The following is an 18,898-nucleotide window of genomic DNA, read 5'->3' as shown; positions in this document are numbered from 1 at the left end:
ATAGTTTTTGCCCTCAAAAAAGCATATATTTTACTGGAGGAAAGTGATATGTAAGAGATGAAACAGATCCATTGGTTTTGGGGACCCTCCATCAATAAAATACAACTTAAGTTTTAGTTCTTGTAATTTTGTAGGTACAACATTGACTATAGATTAATTTGGATAATATTCCTTCAAATGTTCACAGAAACACTTTTGTGAAAGTAAACACTTGGAGACAAAATGGGTATTTATTGATTGTGAAATGTATAAACAAATTGTGGTACTATGGTACTGTGTAATATGAGATTACTGTTCTGTAAGAGATAATGAATGTGAAGAATATTAAAACAGCATGGGAAAACAGTTGATAAATGGTCAAAGAATATGAAGAGACTGGTTTCCAAAAGAAGAAGAAATCAAAGCCATCAAGAATCACATGAAAAAAATACTTTAAATCACTACTGATTTGGAGAAATATAAACTAAAATAATTCTGAGGTACCACATCCCACCTCTCAGTTTGGCTAACATGACAGAAAAGGAAAAATGAGAAACGCTGGAGGTAATGTAGGAAAATTGAGACACTAATGCACTGTTGAGTTTTGAACTGAACCAACCATTCTGGAGAATAATATAGTACTATGTCCAAAGGGCTAATAAAACTGTGCATAACTTTTGACCCAACAATATCAATACTAGATATGTATCCCAAAGAGATCGAAGAGAAAGGAAAATAATTTGTTTGTTGAAAAATATTATAACAGTTCTTTTCTGATAGCAAAGTATTAGAAGTTGAGGGATGGCCATCAACTGGGGAATGGCCAACCAAGTTGTGGTATATGACTATGATGGAACAGTATTGCTCTATAAGAAATAATGAGCAGGATTTTTCCAGACAAATCTGGGAAGACTTATATGAATTCATGAAAAATGAACTGAACAGAAGCAGAAGAAAATTGTAAAATATTTTTCTGATGATCAATTCTGAATGACAGCTCTTTTTAGCAATGCCGTGATCTAAGGCAATTCCAAAGGATCCATGGTGAAAAATTCTATCTACTTCTAGAGAGAGAAACTATGAAGTATAGGGGGCAACTAGGTGGCACAGTGGATAAAGCACAGGCCCTGAATTCAGGAGGACCTGAGTTCAAATGCTGATTCAGACACTTGACACTTACCAGCTGTGTGACCCTGGGCAAATCACTTTAACCCCCATTGCCCTGCAAAAAAAAAAACCCAAAACAACAAAAACAAAAAACTATGAAGTCTGAATGTAGATTTAAGCATATTTGTCTTTTACTTTATTTATTTTTCTTCTTTTATTTTTTGTTTGCATCATGGCTAATATGTAAATGTTTTATATAACTATGCACATATAACCAATATCAAATTGCTTGCCTTCTCAAGAAGGAGGGAGTCAGACAACTAGGTGGCTCAGTGGATAAAGCATGGGTCCTGGATTCAGGAGGACCTAAGTTCAAATCCCACCTCAGACACTTGACAGTTACTAGCTTTGTGACCCTGGGCAAGTCACTTAACCCTCATTACCCTGCAAAAAAAAAAATAAGAAAGAAAGAAAAGAAAAGAAAATTAAAGAAAAAAGGAGGGAATCATGGGAGGGAAAAGAACATTTTAAACTCAGAATTTTAAAATGCTTTTCTCTAAAAATGGAAAATATTGAAATAAATAAATATATCATACATATTAACTGATGACTAATGAAGTGAATAGATTTAGGAAAATAGTATAGCTAATGCCTACAAATACAATGTAAAGACCTCTGAGGTACCACCTCACAGCTATCAGATTGGCTACCAATTAAGAACAATTAAGTGAAAGGGAAAAACAGGTAAAAAGGACAGCCGGCTATTATAACAAGAAAGCTTTGACCTAGAAGAGACTTAAAAAAGCACCCATCTCCCTTCATTCCAATGGTCAGTGGCTTTTTGTGTAGAAAGTACAGATTTTGTCAAATATTTTTGATGTGCTGATGATTTAGCTAAACTGCTTTTTCTCCCCTTTTAAAAATAATTGCTATAGAAGAGGGCTGACTAGGTAGGGAAGTAGGGGAGGGATATACGTGAAAATTAACATTCTATTAACAGAAATAGTACAATACTTTTATATTTTAAAAGAAAGGGGAAAAGATTACTTTGGAAAATTTTGTCACATTTATTATAGTAGTATGACCCAGTCATGTACATTAAGTATGATTGGGATAGACCAAGTACTTACCAAGAAACTTTGTGCTGGAGGTGATACAGTGTCAAAAGGAGTAAGGGAATGTTTGGAATGATACTTCAGGAAGATGAAGATACCAAAGGAATGGGGCAAAAAGTTTTAATGATATTAATTTAAAATAAAAATAATAGGTCATTCATAGAACATCATATGTCTTTTTTATTATCATTATGAAATTTACCAGTGAATGTTACACGTGTATTGTGGTGAATATTATGGAAATACAAGGAAATAAAGAACAAATAAAGATTTCTTTATAAGCCGACCACATTTATAGTTACATAGTTGCCTAAAAGGCAGAAGCAATACAAGCTCCTACTATATTTATTGTCTATTGATTACAAAAACAGTAAGAGGCAATATAGCATGGTAAAGAGTAAGGTAACTACAAATTAACAATGATGGTGATGATTAAAAAACAATGATGATAGTGACATTTACATAGCTCTTTAAGGTTTTTGAATACTTCAGAAATATTATTTTGTTCTTATCTTCACCCCAAAAATAACATGTAAAAAAGTGTTATAATTAAACCCATTTTAGAGATGAAGAAATTGGGCTCAGAGAGGCTGGATAACCTGCTTATTTCCTGGGGCTATTAAGTATCAGAAGAAAGATTGGAATTGAGGCCCTCCTCACTCTAAACCCAGAAGTCTTTCTATTTTGGAATGTCCTTCTGCTCTTTTCCTGCTCTCCTTTTAATGTCTGAATAGTCATATTGAGAATGGAGGATATGGCCCCAGTAAATTAATTCCCCTGGTGTGATCTCATCTAAGGCTTCCCATTGGACTTCCAAATGAGTTCCTCTAAAGAGAAGAGTGCCTTTAGATCAGAGTTAAAACAAGTTCCAAACCCTGAGAGGTAGAAGAAGGAAGGGGAAGGAGGTGACAAGTGAAGAGTCCCCTGTTTCAGATAGAAATACAAATATTTTGCTTGGACCATCAAAATGCCTTTAGGATTCAAGAAGTAGTTTAAAAACCAAAGAATGTATCCTTCAAAGAAGATATTTTGCTAAGTGTCAGAGACTTACAAATTGCTTGGCTCCATGTATTGTAGAATGTATTTGGCAGAAAAGAAGACTTTGAATTGAGATGTTTTCATACATTTCCTATCCTTGGAAAATATCAAAAGCTCAGGAATGTGCTGTTCTTGGTTATGAATACACATTTTTCCTCTCATTCCAAAGATGTATTCTTCCTATTCCCCAATAAATGCCTGCTCTCTTCACTGGAAGATTGACTAATGGAAAACAACTCACCAAGCAATACAACCTGTAGTCTTAAACTCATAGAATCACTGGTTTGGAGCCAGAAGGGACCTTGTTCTTGTTCAGTTGTGTCCAACTCTCCATAACCCCATTTGTGGTTTTCTAGGCAAAGATACTGGAGCGGTTTGCCATTCCCTTCTCCAGATCATTTTAAAGGCAAATAGACTTAACTGATGTGTGCAGAGTCCTATATCTACTGTGCCACCTGGCCTCAAGGCAGGACTGCTAGAGGTCAATTAATTAAACTGTATTTTATAAATGAGGAAATGGAGGTTCAAAGAGGTTATAAGTAGTCTAATCGTGGGAGAGATGCAGGCTTTGACTGGGTCTCTGTGACTTAGACATCAGCATTCTACCCACTAAAATACACTGCTTCACTAAGTAATCATAGTTCTTTTCTAATTGCTTGCTTTAATACTTCAAAAATATCTTGGTATTAGAACTCTTTATGTTGATGCTTATCTTAATCTCTATATGACTTGGTCAATATTCTTCAAGAACTGCTATGACCCCTCTCAGAGGTGAATGAGGCTAAGCCTTGGCTGACAGTCTATCTACCATCCAGACTAATGTTCTGGAAGCTTTTTCTGCTCAATAGGCTTGATCAGAGGTTTCACTAGACCAGGTCACCTCCAAACTATGGGAGGCAATAGAAGAGGTCTTGTCCATGTGCCTGACATCAATTGTTAGATCCACTAAAGAAGTAAAAACTTGAAACCTTGAATAGTTAGGATGGCATAGTGGAAAGTGGAATGGACTTGGAGTCAGGAAGCCCTGGGTCTAAGTGATGCCTCTGACAATAACTTTATGGCCTCAAACAAGTCTTCTGACCTCTCTGGATCTTTGGAGAATCATGAAATATGTAACTTAAAAACAATTGGTGTTAGTGGTGTCTCTGGACTCCTTCAAGTCTTAGATAAAAATCTTTCCTTCTACATGAAGACTTTCTCTGGATTCCTCTTAATACTAGTGCCTCCTTTTTATTGATTAGCTCCAAATTATCCTTTATATATTTTGTTTCTATGTAATTGTTTCCATAATGTCTCCCTTATTAGACTGAGCTCCTGGAAATCAGAGGGCACCTTTTGCCTTTCTTTATATTTCCAAAACTTATCATAGTGCCTAGCAAATAGGAAGTGATTGATGTATTTTTAGGGATATATGTGTGTTAGCCGATCCTACAAAATCACAAGTGTCTAGTACATGGACCAGCTTGTCAAGTGCCACTAATCTCTCAATCTTTGTCACTACAAGGCACATAGGATATAAGTAACACATAGATTATTCTGCAAATCAGCAGACTGATCCACTGTGTGGTGATGGGCTTTTCCTAATTTCTCTCCCCTCTCCCCCCACCTAACTTCAGTAAGTGCAGCTGTTTCTCTGCCCTTGGATGAAGGACAGACATAAATTCCCAAAAGACTTCTTTCCATCATCTAGTCTGAAATAAAAGAATGTACATTGGTCATTTCAAGACACAAAGGGGTGGTTGGGTAAGCCTGGGCCCCAGGGTTTCAAAACCCACTGTAGCACAAACAGAAAAAAGGAGAAAAAATTACTTTTGCATGCAACCACCACAGCACTGGCAAAAGCAGTTAAGGGACAGATGTTTGGGAACTCATTCATGTCTTGCCAATAGGGAAATATAAACAGCATTCAATATTTAAAAAATTCAAAATTCAGTCATCGAGTCATATATTACTTGGCAATAAATTGTCCTGCCTGCTGAAGACTATATTGTGGATGGAATGATATTTTTTGGCAAGGACATGGTTGGCTGCTTCTACTCCTAAAAACACATGTTAATTCCATCCTTCTCTGCCCTGGCCACCTGCATGAAAGAAGCCAAGTCAATGCAACAGCCAGTGCAAGTTACTAAAGTGCTACCCCACCAAACCTGCAATTTTACCCTCCCCCCCCCAAATAAGCACAGGAGCTCTAAATCAATGGCACATGAGTTTCCTAGTCATTTACCAAAAAGCCAGTGTATGCAGTGACTTTCAGAGGAATCTGAGAAGAATACAAACTATAGCCCTACAAATCACTTAGTTTATACCCATGGTTTTAACTGATCTGGAGTGAAGAAAGGTTTTGGTGAGCCTAGGGGACCTGGGAATTAACTCCCACCCCTGCCCCCACCTCATCTGGGGAGTCTACACAATTCTGGCTCTTATGCTTACTATGTTATGTGATACCTTGGGAATGTCATTTCACTTCTGTATGCTTCAGTTTCCTTCTCTCTCAAATGAGTTTGGATTAGATGGCCTCTAAGGTTTTGAATGCCTCTCAGGACATGATTCTATAAACTGGACAAACTTTTGAATAGATCTGCCAGGACATCTGTAGCCTCAATGTAATGCCAGGTAACAAAATGTTCAAAATCACAAGGGAAATAATGAAAAAATAGAGAAGTGAAGAAAGCCCAAGAGTGTAATTCCTTTCCAGTCATCTTGATGCCATTCCATGCTTCCTCACTACAGCCTCAACATCTGTCTTGGCACTCCAGCTCTTGCTCTGGGTTCCTTCAACTCATAATTAGTGAGAGTTGTCCATGTCTAGTCTAAGCAATGAGCTACGATATTGCTTTCTGTCCATTTTTGGATCGCGCCCTTACTCTTCCACCTTTCTTCAATCCAGTTTTGACCTCTTTCTCTAAAGAGAATAGCCAAATAAACACTATCATTCCCAAAACAGACCATGTTAGTCAAATTTTCCTATGATTTCACTCATCTTCCCTGTCATGCCCTAAAGCAAATCATTCCTTTCTGATCAATGGTCCTCTATATGTATTGCCTTCCCTTATGTGAATATATACTTCTTGAAGGCAAGGCTTCTATTATTGTATTGCCCAATCATAAGCAATGACTATATTTTGAATTATTTGCCCATATGCATTTCTGTAAAAAAGTTTTATGATCATATTCATAAAATTACTATATATATCTTATTAGATTAACTCTTAGGTATTTTGTATATTCTGTAGATATTTTGAATGCAATTTTTGTCTCTTCCTCTTTGGTATTGTTTGACATGTATAGAAAGACTGATTAATTCTATGACTTTATTTTATATCCTATGACTTAGTTAAAATTTTCAACTATTTAACTTAGTTTGTCATTGTTGAATCTCTAAGGGTTCTTTAAGAAAACCATCACAGATAGATAGAAAGATAGATAGATGATAGATAGACCATTATATGTATGCATGTATGTATATATGTATGTATGTATGTATAAACAAAAAAATCCAAAAACTAAAGACATGAGGAAAAAGGAAATAAAAAGTTTTTGCCTATACATATATATATATATATATATATATATATGTGTGTGTGTGTGTGAATGTGTATATGTATATACGTATGTATGTATAGGCAAAAATCAGTTCTTTAATTTTATTTTATTTTATCACACATATATGTATATGTGTATACACACATATGTATGTGTGTGTATGTATGTATGGGCAAAAAAGCAATAATTTTATTTCCTCTTTCCTTATATTATATATTTCATTTTAGGGAGTTTTATGTTTTGTTGATCATGTCTAAGACAGTAATAAATAATACTAATGAAAGTGAAGACCATTCCCCCCACACCCTTAGTGGAAGGCTTCTAGTGTAGTGTACATTACAGATAATGCTCACTTTTGTTTTCACATAGACCATCTTTACCCCAATGAGGAATTATCCATTCACTCTTTTTTTCTTAAAATGAGTGGTATATTTTATCAGAAGATAAATTGATAAATTTCTATAGCCTTTGTTAATATTTTATTTGATGCTTTAAATCAGTGTTGTTTAGTGATATTAATCTATGCTTTTCTTTCTTTGCTACACACACACACACACACACACACACACACACACACACTTTTGAAATTCCCATAGGGCTTGTTCAGTGACGTTTTCTAAGATTATGTAATTTAAGTTCTCTATTTTTATTAATTTATGGCAGTAAAGAATTCTTTTAATATTTCTGTTTCTCTCCATTTATTATTGATGTTTCTAATACCCTAGAACATAATTGAGTTTAGTCAAACTCCTACCCATAAGAAGTATATATAAAGCCTTCAATTCTCATTCAATAATTGACAAAGATCTATCACATCTAACTTTTCAAAAATCACATTCAAGATCTAAACTTCTTTCTTGTTTATCTTTTGTTCCATTTGTCTAAGTCTGAATGGGAGATATTGAGCACTCCAAGTATTACAGGTTCACTGTCTATTTCTCCCTGCAATGTGATTTACTTTTAAGTTACTTGGATCTGTTTAATTCGGTATTTATATAATAAATATTAATATAAATTCTTTATCAACATTATGATTTCTTATTTATGTATTTTAGTCCATAATATCCCCTTTTCCCTTGTTCTATGTTCTCCAATTCCTCTCCTCCCTAAAGAAAACAATGGTGAAAAAGAAGCAATATGATCAATAGAAATAATGTATGAATTCGTGTGCTCACACTATTCTGATTCTTGTCTTTTGAAATAGGTCATCCAATTTCAGTGGTCCTTAACTTTGCTTTCTTACTTTTTAATCTCCCCTTCAAGAAAAACTTTTTGAAGCTAAAGTTTCTTTTGCTTGATACTACTCTGCCTAAGTTATTAAACTCTCATTTTATCTCTTCCCTCTCTGTTTCTTACTCATTCATGGTGGAATGTACCAATTTTATGTGTGCATATGTGAGTGTTTTTAGCCTTCCTGGGCAAGAGTGAAGTTTATGGGATATTTACTTGCTCCACCCCTTTTTTCCATGTTTTTATACTCCTTTTCTTACCCAGCTCACTTGTGAGAAATAGGAATTTACTTTGCATTTCTAATGTCTTCCTTCTTATATTTCTCTTTTCCTCCCTTAGAACCAGTATAATGTTTTATTACAAAACAACACTCAAGTCCCAAACTTGTCTTTCTTAATCCCTTCTCTAACTCTTGAAGACAGTAGGAAGACATAGGAAAAAACATATACCTCTTCTATTCCCATTAGAATATAAGCATTTTATCATCATTTGGCCTTTTCTGGTTGCTTCATTATATTTCACTTTGCAGGTTTTACTTTTTTTCCTATGTTTCCATTTTAAAGTTTCAATTAAGCTCTGGTTCCATTCATCAAAAATGTTTATAAACCTTTAAATATATATGTATGTGATATGTGTCTGTTTAGAATTCTTTTAATGATTGAAATAAGAAATAATATATAAAATGTATAAGGGTAAAATTAACAAGTTGATGGAGGATATGAACAAATACTTTTCCAAAAAAATAATTACAAACTATTAATAAGTCTATGTAAAATGCTCTAAACCACTGATATTAAAAGAAGTACAGGGGCAGCTGGGTGACGCAGTGGATAGAGCACTGGCCCTGGAGTCAGGAGTACCTGAGTTCAAATCCGGCCTCAGACACTTAACACTTACTAGCTGTGTGACCCTGGGCAAGTCATTTAACCTCAATTGCCGCACTTAAAAAAAAAAAAAAGAAGTACAAACCAAAATAACCCTGAAGTTTCTCCTCATACTCAGCAAACTGGCAAAGATGTCAAAAGATGGGACTGGTTAAATTTTGAAGCTTAAAGGAATGAATGGGATACTATAACATCATTCATGGAGGTATAAATTGGTGCAATCATTATATAAAGTAATTTTGGATTTTGAAAAAAAAAGTTATTAAAATGTCCATATAAATAGAGAAAAAACAAATATGTTACTTTGGTATGTTATTACTGCTACACATATACTTCAAGGAGGTCAATGACAAAAACAAAGACTCCATATACACTAAAACACTTATAGTACCATTTTTGTAGTTAACAATGAAAATAAAATAAAATAGATTGAGAAATAGCTAAAAAAATAATACATGCATGTAATGGAGTATTATTATACTATAAAACGGGGCAGTTAACTGGCACAGTAGATAGAATCCTGGGTCTGAAGTCAGGAAGACTCATCTTCCTAAATTCTAATCAAGCCTCAGACACTTATTAACTATGTGACCCTGGGCAAGTCACTTAACTCTGCCTCAATTCTTCTTCTGTAAAATGAAATGGAGAGAGAAATGGCAAACCACTCCAGTATCTCTGCCAAGAAATGTGACCCAAAATGGGGGTCACAAAAAATTCGATATGACTGAACAACAAATGTAGTAATAATTGATGAATATGATAAATACAAAAGGACAAAAAGAGTTGTGTAAACGGATGCAAAATGAAGTAAGCAAAGCCATAAAAACAACTTATTCAATGAATATAACAAGGGATAGAGGAGATAACATTATAGAATATATATCTCCCCCCCCCCAAATAAGTAGGCTCTTCAGGAAGCAATAAGAAAGCACAAGTGAACAAACACTGGATTGATGGGTCAATCAATCAATCAATGCATTTAATAAGCATCTACTATGTGCCAATCACTCCTGGGATACAAAGAAAAAGTAAAAACAGGTCTTCCCTTCAAGGGGTTTAAATTCTGATACTAAAAAAAGGGCATATAATGAGATGATTATCAAGGTCCTTTTCAATTTTAAATCTCTATAAGCCTACATAATAAATACTCTTTATGAATGGCTTCTATTTTGGTTCATTTATATAAAACATTAGAGAGGTGAAAGTAGATGACTTTAACTTTGAAACTATGGATGAATAAATCTAAGAATGCCATGAAAGCATCAATCCTCCAATAATTTCTAAGGATGGCTTGAATGGTTCCCCATCCATTTGTTTTTGTTTTAACAGGAAAGAAAAGCATCATTCTAAGAAACATATTTTCCCCATATTTGAAATATCACGCCACAGATGTTGTAACTGCTGAGTGGCACAAAGATCCAAACTTATGTTTAGCCACATTTCCCAAATACTCAGGTTAAGAGAATAGAACAGAAGGGGAAAGAATACATATGGCTTTATTACACTTAGAGAAGAGGCTATAAATGAACACATTATATCTTTTCTAAACTGACATTCTATTCATTTTTCTCTACTAGCACTAATAAAGCATGTCATATTAAGATATTTTCTCTCAACTCATTATGTAGAAGCAGTGTTGTACAATGGAATGCAACCCTTTTCTTGGAGACTTAGCTTCCATCCCTTCCTCTAATACTTATGAGCTATGGGAGCTTGCTTCCATAGTTGTACTTCACTTATACTCGGTATACTCCTTCAAAAAACAGAGAATGTCACATCCTGGGGTTGTTGTCAGGCTCAGACAATATAATGAATGGATACAGAGGTGACTTTCCATCTGTGCTGTATGTATCTTGCATGTATGTAGCTATTTATATTCCTGCTGTCTTCCCCAATAGAATGGAAGCTCCTGAAGGGCAGGGCCTGTGCTTGTTCCCCTTTTTAATATCCCTAGTACATAATACAGTGTCTAGCACATAGTAAACCCTTAATAAATCCTTCTTTACTGCCTGAAAGTAAAGGGCTTTGAAAAGCTTGATTTATTATGGAAATGTTACATATTATTATTATACCCAATCCCATTTACAATATTTTTTAAATGCCAAAAAGAATGTGTATACAATTGATATTGAATTTTAAATATCACGCAGAAAGTCAGCTGAAATATCAAAACAAGAAAAAAGGGGTGAAGGGAGAAATTTAGCTTTAGATTAATATATTCTCACCCAAACCACCAACAGATTGGATTTTATTAAAACCCAAGATCTACCATGAAACATCAGAATTTGATTGTATCAGTAAGAGACCTTTATCTCCCATGTCACTACTTCAAAAAAAAAAAAAAAGCATTGTCTTAATGACTTTGATTTCCACAAAACTACAAGTTTTATTTTAATGACTTCTTTTTCTTCCCATTTCAGTGGAAGTACTATCTGTGGGCACATTCTTTCTAGGACAGCAATAACTCCTATTAACATCACACTTTAAACTTTACAAACTTTCTTCTCTAAAATACCCTGTGTACTAGGGAGCACAAGATTTATAAACCATATTTTGGAGATGAATAAACTAAGACTCAGGGAGTAAATTATGTACTCTGGGCTGCACAATTATGACAAAAGCAAGATTCAGAAAAAAATCTCTCCTGATTCCAAGTTTGATGCTCTTTCCACTACATCCCATTACTTTTTTTTTGTTTGTTTTTTTGGTTTTGTTTTTGTTTTTGCGGGGCAATGGGGGTTAAGTGACTTGCCCAGGGTCACACAGCTAGTAAGTGTCAAGTGTCTGAGGCCAGATTTGGACTCAGGTACTCCTGACTCCAGGGCCAGTACTCTATCCACTGCACCACCTAGCCGCCTCTATCCCATTACTTTTTGATTTTTTTTCAGGGCAATGAGGGTTAAGTGACTTTCCCAGGGTCACACAGACAGTAAGTGTTAAGTGTCTGAGGCCAGATTTGAACTCAGGTCCTCCTGAATCCAGGGCCAGTGTTTTATCCACTGTGCCACATAGCTGCCCCCCCCAATATCTTTTCTGAAGCACAAAGCAGACATATTAGCTTTGGGAATACCACCTGTCACATAACATATAGCTCTAATGACTTCATTACTTAAGAAATTGATCACAGGGTCCTAATGACAACTTATAGTGATAATGTGGCTATTTTTATCTATTTGTAAGTCTAATCTCTTTTAAAAATGACTTTTGGGTGGCAGCTAGGTGGCACAGTGGATAAAGCACCAGCCCTGGATTCAGGATGACCTGAGTTCAAATCTGACCTCAGACACTTGATACTTACTAGCTGTGTGACCCTGGGCAAGTCACTTAACCCTCATTGCCCTCCCAAAAAAAACAAAAAACACAAAAATCCCCCACAAAAATGACTTTTGTGTTGTTGTTGTTGTTTTTCTTGTAGCAATGACCTGATCTTGTATTTCTATCTTGAACCCCTCCCTTTCTATGAAGACATCCACATGCCACTTGCCATAAGTTTCTTTGTTGGAGGAATTTGTGTAGATGGAGAGTCTTTGGGGTCTATTCTTAGAAATTAGCTATTTTTAGGTAAATGATTCAGTGAGGGTAATGGTGGGATATTATGAAAAGTTTCTTTGATAAAGGTCTCATTTACAATCTATATAAGGAACAGATTCAAATCTATAATAAGAGCCATTCCCCAACTGATAAATGGTCAAAGGCTGTGAAAGGCCAGTCCTCATCAAAAGGTATCCAATCTATCAGTAGTTACATTTTAAATGCTCTAAATTAGTAACAATTAGAGAAATGTAAAATAACTCTGACATTCCATTTCAGACCTCTGAGAATGAGAAAATTGACAAAAAGGGAAAATGGTGAATGTTTTAGCAATGCAATTTTTTTTAAAAAAATACAATAATATACAGTTGTTGGGGCTATTAATTGTTGCATCCATTCTGGAAAGTAATTCAGAATTATCCCCTCTCAAGAGTGCACCTGTGACCCAGTAATGCCTCTACTACTTTCATATACCAAAGACATAGCGAAAGAGAGAAGAGAACCCATATGTACAAAAATGTTTAGAGTAGCACTTACTGTAGTGGTAAGAACTGGAAACTATGTTCAATTGTTGGGGATTAGCTGAACAAATTATGATATTATAAATTTAACTGCATATGATTGTGGTATATTAATATAATGGAATACTATTTTGGTAGTGAGAAATTATGAATGGGGTGATTTCAAAGAAGCCTCATAAGACCTACATGAACTGAAGCAGAGTGATGTAAGCAGAGCCAGGAGAATATTTTTTACAATAAGAGTCAACATTTTTAATTCAACTTTAAAATACTTAAGAATCTTGATCAATTTATTGATTTGCCCTGATTTCAAAGGACTAAGGTTGAACTATGCTACCCACCTCCTTAAAGAGAGAGGAAATGGATCTGATGGATTCAAGATGAAGGGGATATATATTTGAGGCATGGACAATATGGGAATTTGTTTTGCTTGACTTTGCATATTTGTTACAACGGTTTTAATTTTCTTTTTTTCTTCTTTTGAATTGGGTGGGGTTGAAGAGAGGAAATAAATGCTTGTTAATTTCATAAGAATAAAACAACAAAAAGAGCTTAGCCTTTTCATAAGTTTTATTCAGAGGTAAAGATATAAAACCATAGCAGTCAGATTTTATAAATCCAATGGCAGTCACCTGTTGTCTGCCTTTCTTATTGTTCCCTAGAATGACATGTTTGTTCCAGCAGTGTTTTTATAAGGCATAAGTCTATCATCCAATCCATACATCAGTTTTCTTCCACATTTGGGAAAAATGGAGGATTAATTTTTCCAAAGCTGCCTTAGGCTGATAGGCCCTCATCATATGAGATAATATTTATAACAAGTGCTTGGCATAGTACTGGGCACACAGTAGGTACTTGAGAAATGCTTCTTACCTTAGTACATTCCCTATATTTTTTGAGCCATGGTCTAGACATCTACTGAATCCATTATTATTCATTTTACTAATCCAAATGTGAATGTTAAGACTCAAGATTACAAAGGTTTATGGCTCTTAATATGCTCTTCCTATTGGGGTTGACTTCAGGATACCAGTAAGTCTTTAAATGCAGGAAGTTATAGCTTTCTACATGATAACTTTATGCTAATATGTCTTCCTTGGAGTAGACACAGGAATGTGTAACACCTTTATCCACCACCTCTATTTGACTTCTGGGTTCAAGTTCAAAGCCTTCATTTTCTATTGTCCTTTCACATAAACTATAGATTTCATACTTATCAAATTCAACTGGCATTTTGACATAACTGAAGGAGTCCATTAAATGTGCTTTTTAGTGAAGCCATTTAACTCAATAATATAAAAGACATCTTGTGATTGATATGTAAACATAGATTCCCTTTCTAACTGACATACTTAGTTCTTTTTAGGCAAAATGATCTAGTGTTTTAATACTAAGCATAAGCATCCTAGGCTTAAATTATTCCCTGCAAAAACATCAGGTTTTTATCGATTGTCTTAGACATTATTTTTTTTGGTAATATGTTTTAAATAAAGACACTTGCCATGTGTACATCAAATACTCTGGTCATCTTAATATGCTTGCATCTATTTTAAATATTTATATGTGCACTTCTAATTCATGAATCAATTAATAAGCCATATTCATAAACTGAGGATTCTCTTTCTTTTATATTTGTGAATGTGTCTATATCCTTTTTTGTTTTGTTAAAGTTTAGATTTCTTATCTTGGAGATTATGTGCATTCAACGTAAATTTTTTTGTGTAAAGGAACAATGTGTGTGTGTGTGTGTGTGTGTGTGTGTTTCAAGTGAATAGGCTGAAAATATTTTCAGGAATTCTTAGAAATAATGATGAGCTCCTCTCTTACCCTAGTGTGGGTCCGGATATGCATCTTCAATCCATCATTTTTGCTAAAAGCTTTATCACAGTAATGACACTGGTATGGGCGCTCACCTGCAAGGGAAAGAAACCAGCTTTAGCAAGTAGAAAGGGGATGCCAAACAGCCCCACCATTAACCATTGGTTCACAACTGGGAACACAAGAAGCTGCTAGTTCTCTAACAATATGCCACTCTCATAATCTTCAACAATATCAGCAGCATGGTCATTGTTGGCATCATCTCTCTATCTCTCTATATATGTGTATGTATGTGTATATACACATATACATATATACTTTACATATAAAATATACATATATGCATATATTTGCATATACATGTATACACACACTCGTGTAATTGTGCTGTTAAGAATTGCCAAATACTTTGCATAGACTTGCTTCTTTGATGTTCTGCTCACTACTGAAATTATTATTCCTATTTAATAGCCAGGAAACTGAGTCTTAGGTTACATGAATTGCCAAGATCACAGAGCTTTATCAAAGAAATTTTCTTTTTCATTTTTCCCTTTTTTTGAGGCAGCTAGATGGTATAATGGATACACTGCAGGGCCTGAAGTCTGTGAGACCTGAGTTCATTGGGGATAATATAAGAGAACTTACCCCCACAGGATTGTTATGAAGATTAAATGAGATACTTCTAAAAAAGCACTTAGCACAGTGTCTAGCAAATAGGAGGTACTATATAAATGATTGTTTCCTTCCCTTTCCATTTTTATTTGGGGGGTGAAGAATTGAAATGGGAAAGAAAAGAGTGATAGGGTTGACCCCTCTATCCAAAAAAGGAAGAAAGGAAGGAATGAAGAAAAGAAAGTAGGAAAAAAGGGAAGGAGGGAAAATAGATTTATTGAAGTTTCTTTTTAGTGTAGCTAAAATTACAGGAAATAAGACCAGAAGGAATAACAGAGGACAGTTTTATAAATAACATGTTGAATTTATTATAAACTTCAAAAGAAAAATAAGCTATAATAGAGACTTATAGTTTCATGTATAATCCTTTTTCTGCCTTAACATGTATAAGAAATTCTTCATTTTATTTGGTGTTATACTCAGAATTAGAAAAAAAATATGTAGATATATACATACATATATATGTGCATAAATATATAAACATATATACTTATATTTGAATATACATACTCATATATGTATATATACATATACAGTTATCAAAGGTTGTAAATGAGAGTTTAGTAACATATCTGAATACAGCTGACCCATAGTTCCAAGACTTAACAAAGTATTTTCTTCCTTATAATTTTATTTTCTAGATAATATTAAGTATTATAATCCCCATTTAGAGGTGAGCATTTAACAAAGGTTAAATGACTTGCCCATATTACCACTGATTATTTTTTTAAGAACAGTACTTCTTCCATACTTCACCATGTATATATTGTCAAAGGATAATCCTCATGTAAACTAGTATTACACTGGATCTTGAAAACTATAAATTCACTTTATAGACTTTAAAAAGCTCTGGGGACCTAATAATGATCCTAGTTCCCAAAGAATCTAGAATGTCTCATGCCCAGAATCACAATCTTAGCAACTATATATTATAGTTGAGATTGATCCCTGCATGATGGTATATTTTATTTATTTATTTCTGAGAGAATGTATAACTCCCCAATTTCTAGTCATTCCTCCAAATGGCTCAATACAGCTTTCTTAACCTAGGTCCCTCCTTCCATGTGGCTTTTGTTCCTTTGGCCTCTTTCTGGGTCCCAGTGATATAATACAAAATATGTTCTTCCCATTCACAGTCTTCATATGATACCTGAATGAATTTGGCCAATCCAAGCACTCCTATGGTTTCACTGAGACAACATATCTTTTTTAATGTAATGAAGGCTTAGTGTGTCCATAGGGGAGGCAAAATTTGATAGCAGGATTTGGGATAAGAATCTTAAGTTTAAATCACTTGCCTTTTGCTGAAATTTGTAAAGGTTATGCAAAGAATTGCTAGACCACTGAGGAAATGAAAAATGGATCTCATATTCACATTTGATTTAAATATTTTCCTATATATGCTATCATACAATGGGACTGCATTTTAAGTCTAGAATGTGTAGGGCAAAAGGAAAAGTTTCATACATACACACACATACACACACACACACACACACACGTGTATACACACCTTGGAATTTATTTTCAATTTATTTATGTTCACTAGCCCTTTCACAGAAATTTGTTTCTCTACCACTGGCACAGCCTAGGGACAAGATCTGACCTGTTGAATGGCTACTTTGTGCAAGAGAATATTAAGCCATCTTCTACAGTACTTGGCATATAAGTAAAAACTCATCTTAATATTGTCACTCAAATAATAATCATTTATTAAATGCATATTCTTTTCTAAGTACTGTGCTAGGCACTGCCATTACAAAGAAAGGTAAAAGCAGTCTCTGATTTCAAGAAGCTCAAACTAATGGGGAAGATAACATGTAAATAATACTGTCTAAGGACACAAAGATACTTTAACAATGTCATTTGAAAATATTATGTCATTGCCTCAGACACTTGACACTTACTAGCTGTGCAACCCTGGGCACGTCACTTAACCCCAATTGCCTCACCAAAAAAATAAAATAAAATATTATGTCATTGATCATATAATTATTGTTATATTTTAGACATCATATGTTCCACAAAGAACTATGCCTAAAGGATTATAAAACTATGTATACAACCTTAACCCAGCAATACCATTACCAGGTCTATATCCCATAGAAATCAAAGGAAATTGACCTATTTGTTGCAAAAATATGTATAGTAGCTTTATGGTGTTGACAAATAATTTTAATCAATGGAATAGCGATCAACTGGGGAATGGCTAAACAAGTTGTAGAATATTGTTGTGATGGAACACTATTTCATTATAAAAAAAGATGAACAGGATAGTATTGAGTTGAGATTAAATAATAGGATTTCACAGATACTCAAAGACCCACCTGGAGATTAATCTAGACTGATTGAATCAAGTGAAAGTGATTGACTGCTGATTAACCTACTTCAAGTTAACTGGATTGTAATCACACCTGGCTAGCCCTTGAGAAAGTATTGTTCTCAGAAGCTAGACTGTGAACTCAACTTGAGAACACCTTCAAAGCCAATGGATTTGGATGATGTCAACCAATCAGCTTGAAGCAGTGTAAGGACCGCCTCTGTTCCAGACCTATAAAAAGCTTCCACAATCAGCTTGCTGGAGAGTTCCTGATTAAAGCCGGCTCGTGGAGGAGGACTCGAGGAACAACCCAACCAGGCTGGAACTCTAGGCTAGATAGACCTTTTCTTAACTTTATGAACTCCATGTTAATACCTGTATGCTTTAATAAATGTTTAATGCCCAAAGACTGGTGCTGAAGCTTCTAATTTAAGGTGATCACACAATATAGATTTTAAACATCACAGAGTAGAAAACACAAGATTTGGGAATACATTGTATATGAGGGACAAAGATGAGGCTGACTTAGACAAGCTAAGCATCTTGCCACAAGTTACAACTAGCAATTGTTAGTACAGTCAGCACATAGTAAGCATTGCCTGACTAATCTAAAAACAAACTGAATAATTGTAAAGATATTATTTGGTTAAAAAAAATGTGTCAGAACCTGCCTTTCAGATTTGCCTCAAAAATCCCCTGGCCTTTTTGGAGATAATATTCATAATTTGTAGGGATGGGAAAGTGAAAGATGAGATAAATATGCAACAATATATCACAAGTTATAAACTGACAAAGTGAGTAAGAGAAGTGAAAATTATCTGAGGATTTCAAGAAAAATTCACTGCTGATTGAATAGGATAAAGGAACTTATCATGGAGGAGTCGGTACTGGACCTTTAAAGAAGCAAAGGATGTCAAGAGGTAGAGTAGCACAAAGGGCAAGGGAAACTCCATTCTTGGCATGGTGTATATATAGATCTGGAAGCTGGGAATGAAAGAACAAAATACATGAGGAGCTAGTCATATAGTTTGGCAGGCAAATATATGTAAAGTGAAGAATCACACAAGTTAGCAACAGATATGTTGGGAAAGTTTTAAATGTTCTTGGAAGTAAAAGAAAAAGGTAGAGCAGACACGAGAT

The 18,898-nt window shown here is 34.6% G+C and overlaps 1 protein-coding gene across 2 annotated transcripts in view; it reads right to left on the bottom strand.

Moving 5' to 3' along the window:
* Window positions 1-18,898, bottom strand: part of PRDM5 (PR/SET domain 5) — a 185,540-nt gene that overhangs the window by 40,472 nt on the left and 126,170 nt on the right. For both annotated transcript variants that reach the window (XM_043973326.1, XM_043973328.1), the window contains exon 13: window positions 14,776-14,861. In XM_043973326.1, coding sequence (XP_043829261.1) covers window positions 14,776-14,861 — 86 coding nt within the window. The remainder of the gene's footprint in view (window positions 1-14,775; window positions 14,862-18,898) is intronic.

Source organism: Dromiciops gliroides, chromosome 6 (assembly GCF_019393635.1).
Source record: "Dromiciops gliroides isolate mDroGli1 chromosome 6, mDroGli1.pri, whole genome shotgun sequence".
Taxonomy (NCBI): domain Eukaryota; kingdom Metazoa; phylum Chordata; class Mammalia; order Microbiotheria; family Microbiotheriidae; genus Dromiciops; species Dromiciops gliroides.
This window is presented reverse-complemented; position numbering and strand designations above follow the sequence as displayed.